The sequence below is a fragment of the Rhincodon typus genome, chromosome 5, assembly GCF_021869965.1.
Source record: "Rhincodon typus isolate 14 chromosome 5, sRhiTyp1.1, whole genome shotgun sequence".
NCBI lineage: Eukaryota > Metazoa > Chordata > Chondrichthyes > Orectolobiformes > Rhincodontidae > Rhincodon > Rhincodon typus.
In genome coordinates, this window is record NC_063336.1 from 110,278,446 (window position 1) to 110,296,097 (window position 17,652).

Here is a 17,652-nt window from a genome sequence, read left to right on the forward strand (position 1 = left end):
TACACATAAGAAAAAAAAAATTAAGAAAATTAGACGTACTTCAAGGGTAACAACTGGGGCCAGAGACATTAACTTGTGATATGCTGATGACACAGCACTACTTACAGTCAGAAGAGCACTTGCAAAATATAGATCAAATAAAATCTGGAAATTTAGAATATGAAGGAGCACGAACATCAGGAAAACAATCTATTTAGAAATAATGCATTGAAAGAAACTAAACGGAATATTGAAGTTGATGGTGTCACACAAAAACCAGTAATAAAAGATTGCCTAGTTAGGACAAGTGATAACACAAAATCACAGATGCAATGAAGAATTTTGAAGGATGGTGGAGGGAGATAGCTAGAAATAATATTGTGAATGTGAAAGTGTTAACAATAAGAAAACTCAAGCTTGTAGCAAGAAAAAAAGCTAAAATGATGCTTCATTTTATCCACTTTTATGTACACCTCAGAAACCTAGACAGTAAATAAAGATTCATGGAAGAAAAAAAGATACCTTGCAAATATGGATCCTAAGATTATGTTAATATTCCAAATAAAGACCAAAGACTAACAAAGAGGTACTTAAAACTGCAAAAGTAAAAAATGTAGGGTCAAGCCTGCCAACCAAAAAATGTCAGCACAGTAAACTTTTTGTTATTTGGCCCCTATGGGACCAGGAGTATGCTGATTAATCAGATGTTCCAGATAATCAAGACGTCCACATAATCATTGTAAAAACACACTCTGAGTAATAGAAACATAATGCAGGTGATAAAAACATCAATGTTATACTTTATTTACAGCACAAATCACTAAAATAACCTCAACGAACTACTCCGACTTCACCGAATTTGAGGAGAAATTGACTCATCATCGAATCAACTGTTGGTATTGTGCCATGGCCATTTGATTGAACAACAAGTATATTTACAATGACATAAATAAATTAAAAACTATAATAACTGGATAGAATAAAACAGTAAACTTTGCAGTATTTGAGGTTAGTAATTTTTGCTGATTTACTGAGATTGCTGGTTCATAACAGGCCGACTAAACAAAGTTTGCTGTACCTTGGCCATTAGACCAAAGCTGAAAAGCTCTGTTAGAAGGCAAGGAGGAGGGCTGGGGAAAAGAGGGATCAACTTGGTGTGGTTTGATGTAAGACATCACAGAGCGGTTGTGGACGAGCTAATGTGGACACATGAAGCTGCCACAAGGCAGACAAGAGTAGCCCACCATGACAACAGATCTGGCAGGGATAGATACAAACAGCCGTTTATATTGATGTCATTAATTGACTTTAATTCAGTCTCTTGGTTTTGACAATTCCCTCCATTAGCAGTCTAAATCTAAGCTCACTACCTGAAAATACCTTCATGAAACACGACACACCATGTTCTTCTACTCCTTCCAATTTTTAAATTACCTACATTTGCAAAACCACAGAACATAAGTAAAAATGGCTATTTATTCTCTAACTGGATTCCTTCTTACCAGTTTGATCAAAAGTAATCACCAGTATGCTCAATCTGGCAGTTTAACAGGCTCAAAATACTTTAAACTTTAATATGTAAATGCCAAGTCATTTTTTTCCATTCAATATTGAAGTCAAAATGTCTATGAAAATGATCAAATTTGAAGTCTAAATATTCTGCAAATCTAAAATGATTCACAATCAATAACTGGTCTTAATTAAAGCAGTAATCATGTTACTGCAATTCAATTCCTCTTGCTAACAAATCACATTTCTAAGGCACATATCACAAGTTAGTTAGCTATATAAAACAATATAAGTAGTGCAAGCAAAATAGATAAATACACAGTTTTCAATTCAAAGTGCTGACTCGGCTTAAAGAATAATGAGAACAAGTCACACAGATTTATGGCTTTCATCAATATCAGCATTGGCAGATTTAGTTTCAAATTAATATATTTCTTAAAATACTAATCAATCACAGGGCTCAAAGGGCATTCATGCAATGCGGCCAAATGTATGCAAGCATTAAAATATTTATTACACAACAAATGAAATTAATCTATAATTACAGCATCTGAAAAATGTTTTGTAACAAACAGATCAAACTAAATTTGAAGATGCTTTGAAGGAAACAGAGCACCACCCAAATATTTGCCAACACGAACACGCTGGCAATTTACAGTATCTATTTTTAGTCATCATTCATCCAAAAGTACGTTGGGGTTTTATGGTGCAGTGCTATTGCCCCCATCTCTGGGCGAGACAGTGCAGGTTCAAGTCTCACTTGCGACAGAGGTGAGTCAGAAATAGGTTGATTAAAAATAAATTTCATCTAAAGGGAACAGAGATATTATAATTGAAGCAAAATATCTAGTGATATGTCATCCATGTTATATAAATCTATCTAAATAGATAGAAATAGTTTTGCTTTGAGATGAAGAAAAAGACAATGTTAAAAATGGTATTAGTGAATTATTTCACTTGAATTCACATGTGAAATTATAGTTCTGGCAGATATGTTGGGCCGTGCAAGCTCTTTTTAGTTTCTATTCATGATAAGACCTTAAACTTGAATATGTCTCAACTTAACTTTCTGATTTATACATCAGAACATTCCATCACAATCTATTAAAAAACCGTGTCTCTCGCATTTCCCACAACTCATCCCTCACACCCCTTACCCACAATAACAACCAAAACAGAATCCCCCTAGCCCTCATGTACCACCCCACCAACCTCCGAATCCAACACATCATCCTCCGACACTTCCGCCATCTGCAATCTGACCCCACTACCAAAGACATTTTTCCCTCCCCACCCTTATCTGCTTTCCAGAAGGACCACTCTCTCCATGACTCCCTTGTCCGCTCCATACTCCCCACCACCCCCGGCACTTTTCCCTGCAACCGCAGCAAGTGCTACACCTGCCCCTACACCTACCCCCTCACCCCCATCCCAGGCCCTAAGAAGACCTTCCACATCAAACAGATGTTCACCTGCACATCTGCTAATGTGGTATACTGTATCCACTGTTCCCGTTGTGGCCTCGTCTACATCGGGGAAACCAAGCGGCGGCTTGGGGACCGCTTTGTGGAACACCTACACTCGGTTCGCAACAAACAACTACACCTCCCAGTCGCGAACCATTTCAACTCCCCCTCCCACTCCTTGGACGACATGTCCATCCTGGGCCTCCTGCATTGCCACAATGATGCCACCTGAAGGCTGCAGGAACAGCATCTCATATTTCGCTTGGGAACCCTGCAGCCCAAGGGTATCAATGAGGACTTCACAAGCTTCAAAATCTCCCCTCCCCCGAATGCATCCCAAAACCAGCCCAGCTCGTCCCCGCCTCCCTAACCATTCCTCCCACCTCAAGCCCCACCCCCATCTCTTACCCATTAACCTCATCCCACCTCCTTGACCTGTCCATCCTCCCTGGACCGACCTATCCCCTCCCTAACTCCCCACCTACACTCACCTTTACTGGCTCCATCCCCGCCTCTTTGACCTGTCTGTCTCCTCTCCACCTATCTTCTCCTTTATCCATCTTCTATCCGCCTCCCCCTCTCTCCCTATTTATTTCAGAATACCCTTCCCTTTCCCCATTTCTGAAGAAGGGTCTCGACCCGAAACGTCAGCTTTCCTGCTCCTCTGATGCTGCTTGGCCTGCTGTGTTCATCCAGCTCTGCACCTTGTTATCTCAAATTCTCCAGCATCGGCAGTTCCTACTATCTCTATTAAAAAAACTGCTAGCTTTGTGATAACTATGATCAGCTAACTAATGTTGCAAAAGACATTACTAAGATTTAATAATCTTAAAACCAGAGAACACAAGACAATAAAGCTTGAAAAATTACGATTTACATATTGCAAAAAAAGGCACTTGACTTAAAACAATTACGCCATAAAATACTGAAATTTACCTAAAGGACCAACTGGTTTGTGCCTGAAGCGACCCTGTTTATGTGCTTCCGCTATTGCATCAAGCAATGCAGGCATGTTCTCTCCAAACCTTTTCAGCTGGTTTGTTCTACTGGCTTTTAGTTCTTTGAGCCGCTCCTTCCTGGATTCAGCAGATTGTTTCACATCTTTTTCTTCTTCTCTGGGGATGCAGAGCATATACATGTCCATATATAAAGCAAAACTATTGTATTGAAAAAGATTCAAACTATAAATTAATTTAGAAAATTAGATGCTTCATTGTTGAACATGCACATCTGTTTATAATATTTCAGAAAGCATTTGACAAAGTCCCAAGTAAGCTATTAATGTGCAAGATTAAAGTTCATGGGATTGGGGGAAGTGTATTGAGATGGACAGAAAACTGGTTGGCACAACAAACACTAGGAATGAATAGGTCGTTTTCAAATTGACAAGCAGTAACTAGTGCGGTGCCACAGGGATCAGTGCTGGGACCCTAGCTATTCACGATATATATTAATGATTTGGATGAGGGAACAAAATGCAACATCTCCAAGTTTGCAGATGATACCAAGTTGGGTGGGAGGGCAAACTGTGATGAGGATGCAGGGATCCTTCAGCATGATCTCGACAGGTTGGATGAGTAGGCAAATCAATGGCAAATGCAGTATAATTTGCACAAATGTGAGGTTATTCACTTGGGAAGCAAAAACAAGAAGGCAAATTACTACCTAAATGGCTGTAAACTGGGAGAGGGGAGTGTGCAGTGGGACCTGGGAGTCCTTGTGCAGCAGTTGCTGAAGGTAAGCATGCAGGTGCAGCAGGCGGTAAAGAAGGCAAATGGTATGTTGGCTTTCATTGTGAGAGGTTGAGTCCAGAAGCAAGGATGTGTTGTCATAGTTGTACAGGGCCTTGGTGACACCACACCTAGAAAATTGTGTGCAGTTTTGGTCTCCTTTTCTGAGGAAGGACGCTCTTGCTTTCGAGCAGTGCAGCAAAGGTTTACCAGTCTGAGTCCAGGGATGGCGGGTCTGACGTAAAAGGAGAGATTGACTAGGTTGGGATTGTTTTTGCTACAGTTCAGACGAGTGAGGGGGAGCATCTCAGAAATTTATAAAATTCTAACACAACTGGACATGGTAGATGCAGGGAGAATGTTCTCGATGGTGGGTGTGTCTAGAACCACGGGTCACAGAATGAGGATTCAGGGTAGACGATTTAGGACATTTCTTCACCCAAAGGGTGGTGAGCCTGTGGAATTCATTACCACAGGAAGTAGTTGATGCCAAAGCACTGAATCTGTCAAAGAGGGGACTAGATATAGCACTTAGGGCAAATGGGATCAAAGGGTATGGGGAGGAAACAGGATTAGGCTATTGAGTTGGATGATCAGCCATGATCGTGAAGAATGTCAGAGCAGGCTCGAAGGGCTGAATGGCCTCCGCCTGCTTCTATCTATGTTTTTATGTACAATATTGGATTTGAACAAATTGTACATATTCCGTCAGGTTTAGAGTTGCAATTTGCTTATATTCACGGTTTAGCATTTTTCCGTCAAGGCAATACAGTGCCATTCTTACAGGATTTCGGAAATTGCACATTGCAAAAATATATTTGTTAAAAATCCTGTATTTCTTTCACACAAGGACCAGAAAACTTGAATCTATAATTAAAAAGAGGATAGCTGAACATCTTGAAAACTTTTAGCTGGTCAGACAGCCAATCTGGACATGCAAAATGTAGGTCATCTGTCATGAAACTGATTAATTTTATTTTGAAGAGTTGACTGAAGTAGCAGCCTGGGCAAGGTCTAAGATGATATGTTTATATCACCATCAACAGATATACTAGAACATATGATAATACCTCTCAAGGGAAGTTATTTCCAGATCAGCATGTTCAAAGATGTTATTACACACCTCTCGAGCAGGTGGGACTTCAACCCAGGTTTGCTGGTCCAGAAGTAGGGAAGTCTATGCACATTACTGACCTGGTTAGGAAATCCGTTGAGTGACAGGTAAGGATCTAGTCTTGTCTCTTAAGGATCTATGTTAGGACTGGTTCACCATATTTATCAACAACTTAGATGATGGGATAGATATGAAAACTTGCCAGTGACACAAAGATAGGTGACACTATTAGCAATGTAGGTCAAAGTAAAATATTATAAAGAGATGCTGATAAGTTAACTTAAATCGACATAACTGTGGCAAACGGGCTTCAATGTGATCACGTGTCTATTTTGGACCCAATTTACGTGAATACCTGGAAAAAGTAGCGGTCCAAAACAGACCAGGATGTTCAGATACCCAGATCATTAAAATATCATAAACAGAAAATCAAGAAAGATTAATGAAAGACGGTCTTTACATCTACAGAATAGAATAAAGGAGATCAAATGGCTTAAATCACACCTGGAACTCTAAACAGTTAAGTTTCACTCCTTTGCACTGACCTTGGAGCAAGGACAGCATAGATTTTTCGAAACTATTTCCAAATGTTCGGATTAAATCATAAAGCAAGATTATTAATAACACATTGTATTGTCTCTAATTTAGAAGGGCAAGGAGTGATTCGATCAAGGCTTTCAAGGAGAAAAGACAGGGTAGATGAAGAGAAATTGCTTCTGTTGCCTGGGAAATTTAGCAATAGGGGGAATAATCAGTAAATCAGGGTCAGATCTTTCAGGGAATTAAGGAACACTTCAACATAAAGTGAGACTGTTTTGTGCACAAAGAATACCAAAAAAATTATTAGTTTAAATCAGAGCTGAAAAAGTTTCAAAGGTATTAATGCTAAGAGGGCAAATATTGCTAAATGAGATTAGCTCAAAGATCAGCCAAGATCTCACATTTCTTTTTGCTTTAGACCTTCTTCCTAAGTGGCAAGAATCTAGAAACAATATTGGTCCAACAGACTAGGAGATTCATGTACTTTGAGCATTAAAAAATCATGAACAGGTAAGATCATGAACATAACCAAAGCACAACTCAAAACAATATACTTGTCTCAACGTAACATTCAAACATTGAGAAAACTTTCCTATTTAGGAAACAGATTTCTTCAGATTCTTAATACAAACCTCATTGACTATTCAGAAGAACTTGAGATGGATAGCAATACAGTCACCGTTTGATATTTCTACCTTAATAATAATGTGCTCAAGTCTTGAAGCAGATTTCTGTTTGCAAAAGATGCAAGGTAACTAAAAGTGAGAACTTTTAAAAAATGAAACATATTTGTGAAAGCCTGCATTTAAACAATTCATATGAATTTCAGCTCTAAAATAAACAAGTGACTTCTGTCCTTACTGATCAGCATGTCACAATATTGAGATTTTTTTTTTCCCTCTAAAAATGATTGAACACATCTTCTTAATGCCCATGTTATTATGAGTAGTGATAACAACAGTGTAACAAGAACAGTTACAATCTTATTCCAGGGATTTTCCTCTAAGGTACCAACCCAAGCTTCTCCTGTTCATCTCTAGACTTGCTAATTGCATGTTGAAACTGTGCCAGTTGTTGGGAGGTTGTGGCCTCTTGGTCCTCCAGTGTTTTCAGTTGTTTTTGCAGACAGCTAATTCTTTCCTGTCGTTCTCGAAGTTCAGCCTCTGAACTTTGGTTTATACTATTTGAAATAAAATGTATGGTAAAAATTACTACAATCATGATATTCTTGATTGGGAGAGAAACAATTGCAGCAAAAAGTAGTTTAATCTCAGGTATGAATTATTTGCTAAAATCTGAAAGCTACAAGATGGTGAATATGTTAATATGAAGTTAAACTTAAAGCTAAAACTGCTTACATTTATATAATACCACTAATCTGGTAAACAATCCCAAGAGTTATCAGATAAAATTTGCCAGTGAGGAGATATTAGCTTTGTCAAAAAGAGGTTGTTTTGAATGGAGTGTCTTCACAGATTGTGCAGAGGCAGAGGAGATTACGGAAGAAACAGTGAGACTATAGAGCAAGATGAAAATAAAAGGTGAGAATTTCAAAATAAAGAAAACACTATCAATTGAGATCAAGGGACATCAGCGGACATGTGGTTGATGAGTGAGCAATACCTGTACAAGTTAGGCTAAGGACAGCAATTTGGATAACCTGATATATACTGATAATGTAAGGTGGTGGGCTAGCCAGGAGAACATGGAATAGGTCAAACTGAAGGTAACAAAGATGTATATGAGGATTTCCACAATGGGTGTGTTGATGTAGGAGCTCACATTGATAAAACAGCAAAATTAATCCAAGAACCAGCTTAAATCAAATCAAACTTTAAGCAAATTTTAAAAAAAAGACAAACATCTGATTTGCTGTAGCTTTAAAAAAAAATATATGCCGCAAAATGAAACTTGCTGATTATTTATGCAGTACCATACAAAAGATATTCTGACCTATTTCGCAGCTGTTCAATTCGTTTCTGTAACTGATCGTGGTCTTTCTCAAGTTGTTTCAACTGTGTCCTGTAGCGGTGAAAGGTTGCCTTCGAGCAAGTTCAGAAAATTTGGCTTATAAAAACTTAATTTTATTATTGGTGTTGAAATACAATTATGCAAACAATAAAATTGAAATGCTAAAATTGAGAAATCAAATAAGTGACATCTAAAATAAGCAGCAATAAACATACTTCTATTCATTACGAGGAGATAGTGGAAACTGCTGATGCTGGAGTCTAAGATAACAAGGTATAGAGCTGGATGAACACAGCACGCCAGGCAGAATCAGAGGAGCAGACCCGAAACGTCAGCTTTCCTGCTCCTCTGATGCTGCCTGACGTGCTGTGTTCATCCAGCTCTACACCTTGTTATCTCTATTCATTACGCATAGTTTTCCCAGAAACAAAGAAATTTATTTTTTCTAGCTACATTTTGTGATTTTTTGCTGTAGAGTGGTCATGGGAAAATAGGGAGAAATCCCTGTACAAGTTTGCAACTTTTGGCCTTGGTTAGAGCAGGGCATTTAAAACCAATTCCTTGTTTTATGTAAGTGATGTTTGTTTCTGCGCATGGAGCTATCCTGTATGTATCTACTTTTTAATACAATCCATCTCCCAAGAACCAACTGAATTCCAAGATCTTCTTGGAAAGTTTGTAAAGTAAACAGAAAAGATTATTTTCTCTGTAAAATAGGTCAATATAGTCCTTGTCCTTAGGAATTCTAACTCCACAATGAGGACCAGGAGACTTAAAATATAGCCAACAACATGCATGGCAAAATAAGGAAGTATGACATTTATTTGTACTCATTTCTAAAAACTCAAACAGAAGACTGATTCAATACATTAGTCTGGAATATATTCCAATCTACTAAATCCTAGATTTGTGATGAAGTTGATAAACTCCTTCATTTGAATGATCCTAACCACTCCATTTAATCCAGTAAATGCACATCAAAGCAGCTATCCACAGTAGTCCATTAAATCTACTGACCTCTGTCTCTTTGCATGCTTTGTTTTTTCTTTGTACATCATCTTTTAAAGTCGAACACTGTGGTCGCAATGCATGGGCCTCTTCTGTAATTTTCTGTAATTGATTCTGAATTGTCTTAAAACGCTCTTCTGCCTCATTGACTTTCATCTACAATGGAGCAAGGTTAAAAAAGAATTCTTAAAAGGAAAAATAAAAATTTCTACATTTCAGTAGAAGCAGCGTTTAAATGTAGTAATTTGACTGTACATGCATGATAAAGTACAAAAGGAGATCATTCACCCCACTGCATTTGTGCTGGCTATTTGGGAGAGGCTTTGAATTAATCTCACTTCTCTGTTCTTTCCCATTGTCCTGAAAATATATCCCCTTCAATTTATCCAATTCCTTCAGACCCAAAATTAGTCAAAACTTAAATCAATAACACAGTACAACAAAATAATTGCCATAAGAAATCAATATTTCAAAATACCAACACACCTGCCATTCCTCTACTTTCTGATCATATTTGACACTGCGACTTTCTTCAACTTTGATACGATCTTTTATCGGTTGCAGGTGCTTTTCAACTTCAATTACCTTAAAATATAAAAAAATTAAAAACATAAAAAAATTAAAAACATACTCTTCCTGCTACAATTTGTAATTCAATTCCACAGTCATATTTTCTACTGTGCAAAAGAAATTGAAAAGCCAAGAAATTAGTCAAGTTAGATATTCAAAGTTAGAACAGTAGCAAAGCTTATAATTTTTTAAGCCTATTTAAATATGGCTCTACATAAGTGCTTAGTCTATACCAAAATACAAGACTGTGAAAGCAAATATACTTTGAATGTCTGGGTTTATGGTCTAGCTTCCATATTTGAAGGTCAGTGCTTTATGTCTTGAAAGGAACAAACACCAATAATGCCTTATAGAAAGCTCATTCAACACCTAACAACAGCTGTTAGTTCAATTTGAGGCTTGTTCATTTCAACTGTTGCACTTCAATTGAACTATAAACAACAATGTGGAGCACATGCTGGCCAAAGATTGCTCACACTCTAGTCAGGAAATCATACCAGGCCGAAGTTAATAACATGAAATAGATGTGAAATATCAACATTTTCTGTGTCTCACGTATGCTCAACAAAATTCACTGAACTGTTAAATAACTTAAGATGATTACCATTACAAGTCCCACTATTTGTCAATTCAAAAACAACTATGAACAGCCATATGAAAGACAAGTCAAACAATATATATGAACAATACAAATCTATTGGCTTGAAAATTTATCTATTTATTGCAAACATCACAAAATTGAATGGTTAAACAACACTATATTATCTGGCAAATTTGAGGGTGCAAAAGGTTCCGAGGAGATAACTGTGACACTTTTGCCAAATTTGCAGAACAAATGCCCAAATTCTAATTTGATGCTTGAATATAAAATTTCCCTGAAAATAAGCAGACAACTGTGCTAACAGAATAATTTTAAGTATTAGTACTTTGCTTATATTATTACAAAAAAGGAAATACTTCAGTATTGCCAAGAAGGATGTTTTTGAAATAATTGGGCCTAATAGGGCAGAACACCAGTTCCATCAAGTCTGTGATGTATTGGTCAATATTGCTCACTTAAACACTCCTAATTCTCTTTAATATTATTCATTTTCAAGAATTTAACTTACTAAATTTCTCAATAATCATGCCATATTGGAAATTATGCTTAAAGCTCTTTAGAATTTGGTTTAAATCCATTTCATTCACTAGAAGCATTATTATTAACCATTTATTGTAGCAGAGCTGGCCAGTAAGACTAATTGGGCACCATTAAGCAGACACTTGAAGAAAGCTCCTGGATCAAATTATGTTCATTACAACAACATATCTGTAGGACCAAACCCTTCAGAAGATCTCACATCTGACATCAATGCAAATTTACTTCCCAATCTCTGCGGGTGTTATAATAAGCCAAAAAGGCTAGGAAGGGTGAAGCCGATTTTCTTAAGGGTCAAATACATTTCAATTAATCTCTCTATAAAAATCATCGGCCATCTGTGCTTCCATGGCAATTAAAAAAATATATAGTTCTGATCCCCTGAATCATTACCACAAGACAAAAAGTTATTTCACTGGTGCTCACCAATGCCCAGGCCATCTGATTCCTAAGTTGCTCCAGTTTGTCCTGCAGCTCATTCAATGAAGAAAGGCTTTTATAACGGTCTTCCTTTTGCTTAACTTGATCTTTTAGCTCCGATAGGTTCTTTACAAAAGATATAAATCATTAATGGCACAAATTGCAAAAACACTTACTGAAGCTCAAGGATTGAGGGGTACATTTTCAGTTCATCATACATTAAGCCATGACTAATAGACTGGATTAAGAATCAAAACATATGCAAACAAATTGTATTTTTGAATGATGTTCTTACACATGGAATAAAGAAACGGAGTCTGAATCAGTGCAATTAATTATTATGGTGTGGATGTCTTTAGAAAGTACAGATACAAAACTATCATCTTCTTGCCACATCAAACCTAAAATCTGGCAAAATGTTTGTGCATGACATTACATCATTCTATATACTTTATTCCATTTTGCTGGATAAGATACATTCTTGAAACATGAAAAAACAAAGTAGATTTAAACAACCAAAATTAGTATGGACTGTTAATTTTGAGTATTAAAACAAATAACTGAAATGACGTGGACAAATAACTTTGAAATCACAGCTTATTATAAAGGGCAGTTGATGTGGATTTTGGAAAGCTACTATGTCTTTGAGAAAAACAAAGCAAATTTATTTCCCAAGGTTCTGCAAAAACAACTAATAAATTCTCCAGAAGGAGAAACTAAATGGCATAAGGAAAAAGAGATGCATCTGAATTATTTGTAATGCAACTTGGGTCTTTCAATATCAACTACAAAAGGAGTGTTAATATATCAACATTGACAAAAATGGCCTAAAACAGAATGATCATCCATAATGCAATAATGGCTGCCACATTTATGCAGATGCAGCCTGTGACCTCACCTGGCATGACATGACATTGGCACATGCACAGGCATTTCCTATGACATCACCATATTTATGTGTGGCGACATCATCAATACATCGGTTGCTGGTAAGGGTCAGTGAGGTGGAGGCTAAGGCCTTGGCAGAAACAGGGGAGGCCAGCCTCCTTATTGCATAAGAGTCATGGGAAGGCTGAGGAAGATTGGTAGGCAGCAAGGGAAGCGGGAGAGAAAGGTAAGGGCCTAGGATAAAATAAACTCTTTTTATTCTGTAGTGTAGGTTAATTTATTTTAAGCCCTACAGCACCACCTTTAGGCAGCTTCTTCCCATTATTTGAGGATGATGTCACTTTTCTGTCTGCCCTTTGTGCCACCTAAGGGTAGCAATCCTAAGACACTGTGCCTTCCTAAAAATCTAATAGATAATGCTACACAAGCAATTTGCAGAATACATAGTATGAGGCACAGTATGAATAAATTTAAACAATTAGCTTAAAAATAGAGGAGAGGGGATAGCAATCTACAGGACCTAATTGAGTAAAATATCACGGGTCAACTGATCCTCAAAATGCAAACATTATTTTTGATTTGATATTCGGTGTTTAACAGAAAAAAAAATTACAAATTCAAGCAATTTGACTACAGGATAGAATATAAATTGTTACGCCTCATCGGGATAGCATGCTGGAAATCAAGCTGTCCTATTCCCAGAGTCATCAGAAAAGTTAAAAATTTCAAAATGTATGCAAAATTCCCCAAACTACCAGACTTTGACCCAAGTTGACAGAAAACATGAACCAGATTTCTGTTCTTAACAAGAATGACTACTGGTTACAAATAAATTGATTTTAACTACAGATAAACAATTATGAATTGTCAACATAAGACAGGGAGGCACAGGGTGACTGGGTCATACTTATAAAAGGACGATGAATTATTAATTTAAAAAAATCATAGCCTACAGCAACAGATGAGGGGATATAAACTGGCTATTGTCAGTCTAAGATGCTTTCTACTGCAGAGGAAAATCAGCTCCTTCTATTCTGAAGAACACAGAACAATGGTTTCTGTCCAAACATTCAACTCCCAAGCTGTTCAACTAGCTGGATGCCACTACATAACTGTTAGCATGTCTTTGCCATCAGTGGCAGGTCCCTAGTCTACAGACAAATTAACTACTAGTTGCTGGCCCAGTCTCCATTTGCACACAGCCCCCTGGTTCCAGGTCACCTGTAACTGGGGTTTTCCCAACAGCTTGAACAAGCAGCTGTCTAAACAGCACATGCAATAAATGTCAGGTAACTTCCTTTTAAAAAAAGTGCAACAAATTTCAATAATCCTTGGCTTTTAAACCAGCCCTTTTCCCAATTCTACAAGAGAAACAAACAAAAAAAAGGTTTCTACAAAATACTATAACCAGAGTCAGCCAGATTAAACTTGTGTGTAAATATCAGATATTTATACAAAAATAATGATTTTAAAAAAGCATAATAACAGTGCGCCAAGCAAGGTGACAAAGAAGAAAGTGACTGATAGATTTCTGGTGGATAAATTAAATCATATCACATTCTCCAAAAAGACAAGACTGAAAAACAGATAGACAGATGGGCTTTCTATTTTGCAAATGCCCTATTCAAGGGGATAAATTTTTCATAATTACTGTCTATTTTCAGGATTTATTTCGAAGTATTTCAATTGCACAGGAATGAGTCTGACATAATAGACAGCACAATTGGACAAATGATGCTGTAACCATTCTATAATTTTATTCTGTTTGGCAAACACTTCACAGTTTATGAACTGGAAATCTACTAAGTCTCCAAAGTAGGCACTTTCACAGAAAGTAGATGGGCAACTATTTGAACAGGTCAGGCTTTTTATGCAAAGTACCAAGAAATTCTAGCCCAAATCCTGCTTCTTTCAGGATATTGAATCAGAGATAGTAGGAACTGCAGATGCTGGAGAATCCGAGACAACAAGGTGCAGAGATGGATGAACACAGCAGGCCAAGCAGCATCATAGGAGCAGAAAGGCTGATGTTTCTGATGAAGGGTCTAGGCCCGAAACGTCAGCCTTTCTGCTCCTATGATGCTGCTTGGCCTGCTGTGTTCATCCATCTCTGCACCTTGTTGTCTCTTTCAGGATATTGCTTAATTATTGTAGAGAAATCAAGACGAATACCCACTACGTTGATTACCTTTCCAAAGTTGGGATGAGAAAATTACTAAAAACAAAGCTGCTAACATTTCAGGTATAAACTATTTCTCAGCTGAGTGAACCAGTTTGTGTTTTCTTGACAGACACTGTTCAGCATGCAAACTGCCTTCAGCATTTTCGACATTGGTAGCACTTTACCGATTGTTTAAACTTTTATTTGATTTGACCCACTGAAAATAGATGCCACAATCTGAAATTTGAAAAATAGTCTGTAAGATCAAGACCTTATCTCTGCAGACTAGTTGAACTCCTTGCTAATTTTCCAAAATGCTACACAGATGAAATTTACAAGCACAGTAAAGAACGTGCGTCAGGATTCAAATATTTCCCGTAAATTAGTTGACACTATTTTAAAATTTACCAATTATACAGAAAAAAAAAAAACTTATTTAGCCACTCATGCTATTAGCTGTTATTTTATACTAAAGGAGTAATGAACAGGATCCACACTTACAAATTCTAATTCTAAACCAATACAAACAAGCTCTTTACAAAAAAAAAGATACAAAGTGTCTTGTAATAATTTAAGAAATTAGTTAGGAGAAAGATTAAAAGGATTAAAGAAATAATTAATAACCACAACAAAAATGGAGCCATACTGAAGTCACACAACATTTAATTGAACAAAGGAAACTGTACACACTTTTACTTACTTCATCCTGTTTTTCAATTTTCTCATTTGTTAGTGCCTTCGTCTGCATGATATAGGAATAATCATCTCGCATTTGTTCCAGCTGAGTAGCCTTCATAAAAAACTTTTCAAAAAATCATATGGTTGGTTTCTTGAACTCAAAATTAATGTTTTGATTGAATGCTTAAAATGTTTAAAGTAGGATGGAGGAAGGAATTGCTTATATTTTCAGTTATCAGATTATCTCCACACACATGATATGACTTACCTTATATTTATCTGCTTCACTTTTGGATTGCAAAAAGTGTTTGCTCATCTCCTGTGTTAAAATTGACACTGGGTTATCCACCTGTTTAGAAATACAATTGTATTACTGAATTGGTCAACTACACCTTGTTATTAATCTTGCTAGCCCTCTTGTGGCACAGTAGTAGTGTCCCTACCACTGGACTGAAAGACCCAGGTTCAAGTCCCACATGCTCCAGAGGTATGTACTAAGATTTCTGAACAGTTTGGTTAGGAAAAACAGGTGTAATTTTAAAAAATCAATTTTGGCACAATCTGCAGCACAAATTAGAAACCACAGGAAAATGTATACTGTTGTGAAACTAGCCAGTGAGACCAATTTTGGGCCTCAACTTTTACAATTAATTTCAATTACCTTGTTTGGGGATGCTAAATTTGCTATGGAGCAAGTGGGACATGAAGCCAGGCCTTTTGGTCCGGGGTAGGGATGCTACTGCTGTGCCAAGAGGGCTCCTTTTATTACTGATTTAAAATTTAATTAGAACCACTCACCAATTCATCTGGGACTAATAAATTCAGCAGGAGAAAACAGAAGACATCTGGGTTACATTCTCCAACATTTTACATTTAATTTAATAAGCCCAGCTGTCAACAGTCTTGAAAAAGCAAGTAGTAATTTGAATTGCCTAACTGTATTTAACTGCATTTACATGACTTAAAGACAGCCTTTCCTGTTGCATTATATTTATACCATCAGTTCAGGCAGTAGCAAATCGTATGCTGCAAAACATATCTTTTTCATAACACAAGATGTGCAGTTTTTTATTTTGTGAACCATAGCTTCTGCAAATAGCTGAAGATGCTGTGTACTCAATCTTGCGGGAGGCGAACTTAAATCAAATCAATTTCCTCACTTTCAGACATTTGAGCAGAACATTATTAGAACAGTCCTTTTATCACCCATTATAAAACAACAACTTAAATTTCTAATACACCTCTAACTCATTGAAACACCTAAGACACACCAAAGGTGTTCAGAAATGACAAAGATAAAGAGCATTAAAATTATAATACAGCCCAACTATGAGTCAATACAGATCAACAAGCAAATGGACGGTGAATGAATAGGACTTGGTCTAAGTTAGGATATCAGCAACAAGGATATGGAAGAGTTTAAGAACAGCCAAGACAGCAATACAATACTCAAGTCTAAAGGCGGCAAAAAGCATGGATGAGTATTCTTTACACAGATGTAAGTAAGCAGTATAGATATGATTGAGCACATAAATGGTCAGAGGTTCATCTCAAGGTCCACAGGATACTCAGGTTACAAAGAGAGGGATGAGTGAGTGGCAGGGGATGGAGCTTGTGGACGGACTTCAGTCTTCCACTAAGACCATATGCGTAGGAACAGAAATAGGCCAATCGGCCCATCAAGTCTGGTCCAACTTTCAATGAGATCACAGATCATCTGATAATCCTCAACTCCACTCTCCTGCAGTTTCCCCTTAACCCTTGGTTCCCTTACTGATTAAAAATCTCTCTCTCACAGCCTTAATAAGCTTAACCACCCAGCCTCAACAGCCCTCTATCGTAAAGTATTCCACAAATTCATTTCCCTGTGAGAAGAAATTCTCTGTCATCTTTGTCTTAAAAGGGCAGCCCCTTATTCTGAGATTATGTCCTCTGGTTCTAGACTGTCCTAAAAAGGGAGACAACTTTTCTGCATATACTCTGTCAAGTCCCCTAAGAATCATGTGTATTTCAATAAGGTCAGTTTTCTTTCTTCAAAACTCCAATGAGTACAGTCCAACCTATTCAACTTCTCCTCACAAGGCAATCCCTCCAAACTAGATATCAGCCTCATTTTCCCACATTACATTCCATCTGTCAAGTTTCTGACCACTTGTTCAACCCTGTTTAGATCTGTATATAGATTCTGTCATCCTCACCACTTGCCTTCTCACCTATTTTTGTTTCATCTGGAAACTTAGCTATCATATGTTCACTTTCCTCATCCAAGTCATTAATATATACTGCAAATAATTATAACCCCAGCACTGAATCCTGTGGCACTCCACTAGTTACGGGTTGCCATCCTGAAAATGTCCCCCTTATCCCAACACATTCTCTTATGAGAGATAGTAGGAACTGCAGATGCTGGAGAATCCGAGACAACAAGGTGCAGGGCTGGATGAACACAGCAGGCCAAGCAGCATCATAGGAGCAGAGAG

The 17,652-nt window shown here is 37.3% G+C and overlaps 1 protein-coding gene across 6 annotated transcripts in view; it reads right to left on the bottom strand.

Annotated features, from left to right (window-relative positions):
• LOC109918860 (structural maintenance of chromosomes protein 6) overlaps nucleotides 1-17,652 on the bottom strand; it is a 72,044-nt gene that overhangs the window by 28,918 nt on the left and 25,474 nt on the right. For all 6 annotated transcript variants that reach the window (XM_048596709.1, XM_048596710.1, XM_048596711.1 and 3 more), the window contains exons 7-14: nucleotides 15,441-15,521; nucleotides 15,195-15,296; nucleotides 11,452-11,571; nucleotides 9,804-9,902; nucleotides 9,327-9,473; nucleotides 8,292-8,380; nucleotides 7,354-7,518; nucleotides 3,891-4,069 (exon numbers count right to left, since the gene is read on the bottom strand). In XM_048596709.1, coding sequence (XP_048452666.1) covers nucleotides 3,891-4,069; nucleotides 7,354-7,518; nucleotides 8,292-8,380; nucleotides 9,327-9,473; nucleotides 9,804-9,902; nucleotides 11,452-11,571; nucleotides 15,195-15,296; nucleotides 15,441-15,521 — 982 coding nt within the window. The remainder of the gene's footprint in view (nucleotides 1-3,890; nucleotides 4,070-7,353; nucleotides 7,519-8,291; nucleotides 8,381-9,326; nucleotides 9,474-9,803; nucleotides 9,903-11,451; nucleotides 11,572-15,194; nucleotides 15,297-15,440; nucleotides 15,522-17,652) is intronic.